The sequence below is a fragment of the Colobus angolensis genome, unplaced genomic scaffold, assembly GCF_000951035.1.
Source record: "Colobus angolensis palliatus isolate OR3802 unplaced genomic scaffold, Cang.pa_1.0 Scaffold65, whole genome shotgun sequence".
Lineage (NCBI taxonomy): Eukaryota > Metazoa > Chordata > Mammalia > Primates > Cercopithecidae > Colobus > Colobus angolensis.
Window position 1 is genome coordinate 2,516,441 of NW_012120154.1, and position 5,236 is coordinate 2,521,676.

General features: G+C 56.9%; 1 protein-coding gene across 1 annotated transcript in view; it reads left to right on the forward strand.

Moving 5' to 3' along the window:
* The window catches only part of NPTXR (neuronal pentraxin receptor), a 56,030-nt gene that overhangs the window by 1,031 nt on the left and 49,763 nt on the right, over nucleotides 1-5,236 (forward strand). The window contains exons 2-5 of the mRNA XM_011964327.1: nucleotides 52-95; nucleotides 240-305; nucleotides 451-517; nucleotides 4,761-5,051. Of these exons, the coding sequence (XP_011819717.1) occupies nucleotides 52-95; nucleotides 240-305; nucleotides 451-517; nucleotides 4,761-5,051 (468 nt within the window). The remainder of the gene's footprint in view (nucleotides 1-51; nucleotides 96-239; nucleotides 306-450; nucleotides 518-4,760; nucleotides 5,052-5,236) is intronic.

Sequence of the window (5,236 nt, forward strand, 5' to 3'; positions counted from 1 at the left end):
CCCCGCATCCTCCCCACCCCCACCCCCGTTTTTCTCCCCTCTATTTTTCAGGGACGCATCGAGTACCTGGTGAAATGGAAGGGGTGGGCGATCAAGTGAGTGTCGCGGGGTCCGGGGGCGTCGCGGGAGGGGAGGCAGCGGGCACCGGGGCCTGGGGTGGGGGTGCGCGCGCTTGCTCTCGCCGCGTGCCTGTCCCTCTCTGGTCTTCATCCTGATTTTGAGCGTTTGTGACTCGGCAGGTACAGCACTTGGGAGCCCGAGGAGAACATCCTGGACTCGCGGCTCATTGCAGCCTTCGAGCAAAAGTGAGTTGTTGGGGAAGCTGGCAGGGGCGGCGAGGCCGAGGCTCGGCTGCGGCGCCGCGCGGGGAAGCGGGACAGCCGGGGAGGGCATCGCGGAGTGGGGCCCGGGAAGGGGCTCTTTTTAACCTCTGGTGTTTTTCGGCCGCAGGGAGAGGGAGCGTGAGCTGTATGGGCCCAAGAAGAGAGGACCCAAACCCAAAACTTTCCTTCTGAAGGTAACCTGGCCCAGCCCCAGCAGCATCCCCTTCTCGGGCCCCCAGCCCCGGCACAGCACGGGGCCTGGAAGGGAGGGACAGATACGCGGCCGCCCAAGCGGGCGGGCCTTTCCAGAGGGGCCCCAGCTGGGCAGGGGGTGGTTGTGAGCCCCCCCTAGAAACCCCTGATGGCAAGCCTCAGCCAGCTTCAGCTTCAACAAGAGGGTCCTGGGACTGGGGATAACCTTCCCTGTTGAAACCAGAATCTGGGGGTGCCTTTAGGGCTCCAGGAAAGGGGGTGGCTGAGGCAGGTAGGGGATGCCCATGGGAAGGGGGCATTTGTTTGAGCTGTTATGACTGTGCTGGGAGTTGGAACCCAGGGGGAGAGTGAGTGGAGTCCCACCTCCTGGCAGGGCACAAGGAGAGGATTAGGGGACCACCTGCCTCTCTGCCCCTCCCTGTCTTTCGGGATTTGTTCTTCATGGCTCCCCTCCTTTCTTTGGGATCCAACTTGAATTTGACCTCAAAATCACTTCCCTTTGAATTTATCACCCAGGCTGGGCCACTAACTTTAGGGCTCTGAGCCTCAGTTTCCCCCCACTCCCGGCCATTTCTGGAGGATGAGGATGTGGGAGTGACAGCATAGCATATTAGCCTCTGCTAGGGAGGGAAGAACTTCCAGAGGAAGCCATCTTGGAGGATTTGGGTTTTTATCTTATTTTGACAAGAAAAGACAGAGTCTGGGAAAGGAAGGGCAAGATGGCCCTAGGTGGCAGGCAAGGCTGCAGGTGGGACTCACTGGGTCACCTGTCTCCCTGTAGTGCTACACATGCCTCAGGGCCCCCTCCCACCCGATAGCCTGTGACTTTGTGGGAGGACTCGTTTTTGGAGAAGAGAAGCAGAAGTGTAAGAAGTGTGGGTTTCCAGAATTTCATATTTTTATAAACCCCACCCTCAAGCGACGCACATCCTAGGGGATCCAGGGAGTAACCTTAACCCTGATGCTTCTCCTGGGGAGGGATGGGCGGAGCAGCTGGAAGGCTAATGGGCTGTGTGACAGTCTCTCAGTGCAGCTGGGGCACCCTCTAGCGGTGAAGTGAGTATGACCATGAGCATTGATACACAAAACGCCTTTTTTCTTCATAGTTCTTTTGGTTCCTGAGCTGGCTGTGGGCCTAATACAGGGCTGAGCCCTCAACAGTTCCAAGAAGTGGGGAGTATTATCCCCATTTCATAGATAAAAAAAATCAAGGCCCAGGAAGGGAAAGTGACTTACCCAAGGTCCAGCGTCCTAGCTTCATCCTGTCTCCTTTTCTTCATCTTGTGCCTTGAGGAGTCCATGTCAGGTTAAGGGGGAAAGGCAGATACACACAGGAAACTATGAAGGCTGTAGAGTTGGCGTGGCAGAAGATAGGGATGCAGATAGGAGAACTTTTTTATCTGGACCCTAAGAAACAGGTAGCCTGAGAGTGATGTGGATATTTGTGAGGGGCTATGGAGATTAGCTTGGGCCGAACACATTGCTCTGGGACTCCGTGAGAGGCAGTATGGCAGTCAGCAAATTACACTCAGCGCTTTCTGCCAGGAACTACTGTGAAGCAAACAGGAGCTCACGAGATAGCTTCCATCCTCCCTGTTTTACGCATGGGGAAACAGGGTCAGAGGTGTCCAGTAACTTGCCCACAGACATGGGGAGAGGCCAAGGTACAGTTCATGCCATCTACACCATCTACAGTGCATGCCAAGCCCACAGAGCTATGCCTGTCACCTGGTCAGGGTGCAATAACCATGTTGGCTACAGTTATTTTTAGTTCACCAGGCAGACCCAGGTCCCCACTTTCAAGGAGTTCTCCATGTGGGGAGGAAGAGGTGGGGTGAACCCTTTAAAAAATAATAATATATAGAAAGCATAAAGTAAGAAATGACAATGTATGCCAAGCATACATTGGAAAAAGATCACTGCTTATAAGTCCACCACGCATGGGTAGGTCTGTTCAGTTATTTGCTGCGTGCCAGGCACTGTGCTGAGCAGGTGCCATGTACTCTCTGATCATCACAGGAGCGCCTGAAGTAGGCCCTGTGATGGTCGAGCAGATAAGGAAAGGAGACTCACTGAGCCAGGGTTTCTTTCCGGGCCTGCTGTTTGCCCACACTCTTTGCCCCTCCCCCAGGGACAGTCCGTCACCACTGGACTCTTGGAAGCATAATTGCAGAAGTCAGGAAGCTCTCAGGCAGTTTGCAGAAGGAGTAAACACTTAACTGTCTGAGAGTCAGAAAGTGTGGGGATGCACCTGCAGAATGTCTGCCTACCATGCCAAAAAAGTCTGGGCTTTTCCCTGCCTTCGTGTGGGAAGGGGTGTGAGGGGCCCAATTCCTGGGAGCTGGGCTGGCAGCATTGGCATGGGCAGGCCTGGCTTCATGTGCTGCCACCTAGTGGCGGAAGGGACCGTTAACCAAGCAGCCCCAGGAGGCCCCAGCTTGGGCTGGGAGGACCATGTGGAGTCACAGTCCCTTCTCCCATGGGGGTGAAGGCCACATTCTAAATGAAGACATCTCTGCTTAGCCAACAAATAAGCCAGCGAACACCTCTTCTGGGAGTTGTGGTCCAATGTAATCTAGTCTTGTTTGAGGGGCATATGGGCTACCTCCAGGTACTAGTTAAGCATCCAGTGCTGTAGGGAGTGGGAGGTAGAGAGACCTCACAGATCCCACCCTCAAGGACCTCACAGACCAACCATGGGGATATGGCCTTCCTCTCGGTCCCCACCATCTCCCACCTAGATTGAGGGCAGCCATCACCTAACAAGCCTCCCTTCCCCAGTAGGAGCCAGAGAATCTGTAAAACCCACACCCCTTGTGGCACCCCCCACACACCCCAGCCTCTGTCCCCAGCCCTTGCTTTCAGTCCTGTGACTCCTTGCCATCTTCTCACACCACTGAGACCTTGCCCACAGGATACTCTGCCTCTACCATCTGTCTGCCTTAGCAGGCCACCGGGGCCTCTGGAACTGTCTGGGGTGCAGTCAGGTCTCAGTAAGGACCAGGATTTTCTCTTACTTAGGTGTCAGGGCCAGGCTTTGATGTTTCATTCTTCAAGCCCGGGGTCTGTACTTCTCTGGGCTCTGTGGTTCTTTTGCTGCACCAAATCCCTTCCTGTTCCTGCTGCCCGCCATCCTCCCTGTAATAGAGCAGCTCTCCAGGAGAGTCTGTGTGTGTGCAGCTGTAACCCCAAGCAGCTGATGCCTGATGTGTCAGTTCCTTCCTTAGTAAAGAAAGGACTGGCCATGCAGACAGCTTACATCACCTTACGAGTCCCTTAGCCTCTCTCCATTTAGTGGCATCTGACAACGGGTGGGTTGGACTGGAACCTGGGGTCTCTTGAGAGCCCTGCGGCTTTAGAGAGATTTCATGCCTGGAGGGACAGGCCTAGGAGCTTGGGGCAGTATTCCTGGCTGCCCACGACCTCTGCACCACCATCCTGCCCTAGACCATGTTGGCACAGAGAATAGGGAGTGGTCAGGCCCACCTCTAGGCCTGTCCCCCTCAAACTCACGTCTGACCAGGTTGGGTTCCAGCCCAGGCTTTGGGGTGCAGGCTTGGATTGCGTTGGCACCAGTTTACTCTGAGCCAGGCACTGGGCAGACAAGTAAATGAGACCCATCCAGGGAAGTGTGGTGGCTGAGGTGCTGCCAGCTGAGGAGGCAGGCTGGAACCGGAGGTCAGCCTGCTCAAAGGTGAGCGAGTACGGGGCACTGGGGACATGGTGGCTCAGCAGGACTGGGTGCGGCGGAGCAGGGAGGACCCACCTCCTCCTTTCTGTCACCAGGAATGAGTCCGTGGAGGAGTCCCCGCTTGGGCTGGATCTGCCACAGAGCAGGGGTTTGGCAGGGGCTTCTGAGCAAAGGGCTGCCTCCCAACACTGTCCCAGTTGTCCATACTCCCCTGTGTCAGCAAGGGCAGCCATGGAGTGGCCCAGGGCCCTCTGTGGAGCTTGCAGAGGTGGTGGGTTGTAGAAAAAACACAGTTTTGGAATTGGGCCTGGACAAGGGTGTCCTGACTCAGACCTTGGAGTCGGAGGCAAATTGATTCATCTCTGAACCTCTGTTTCCTTTTCTAAGTCGAGGTCATAAAGACCAGTGATTCTCTTGCGTGGTCTCGAGATCATTGGCTGAGAGGCTCTACTTAGGGTTGGCTGGCGCAGGGACATTCAGGGGAGGTCAGCGGGCAGCTCTGAGCTCCCATGCACCCCTCCCTCTGCCCGCAGGCGCGGGCCCAGGCCGAGGCCCTCCGCATCAGTGATGTGCATTTCTCTGTCAAGCCGACTGCCAGTGCTTCCTCGCCCAAGCTGCACTCCAGCGCAGCAGTGCACCGGCTCAAGAAGGACATCCGCCGCTGCCACCGCATGTCCCGCCGTCCGCTGCCCCGCCCGGACCCACAGGGGGGCAGCCCCGGCCTGCGCCCGCCCATCTCGCCCTTCTCGGAGACGGTGCGCATCATCAACCGCAAGGTGAAGCCGCGGGAGCCCAAGCGGAACCGCATCATCCTGAACCTGAAGGTGATCGACAAAGGCGCTGGCGGCGGGGGCACCGGGCAGGGGGCTGGGGCGCTGGCCCGCCCCAAAGTCCCCTCGCGGAACCGCGTTATCGGCAAGAGCAAGAAGTTCAGTGAGAGCGTCTTGCGCACCCAGATCCGCCACATGAAGTTCGGCGCCTTTGCGCTGTACAAGCCCCAGTCCGCCCC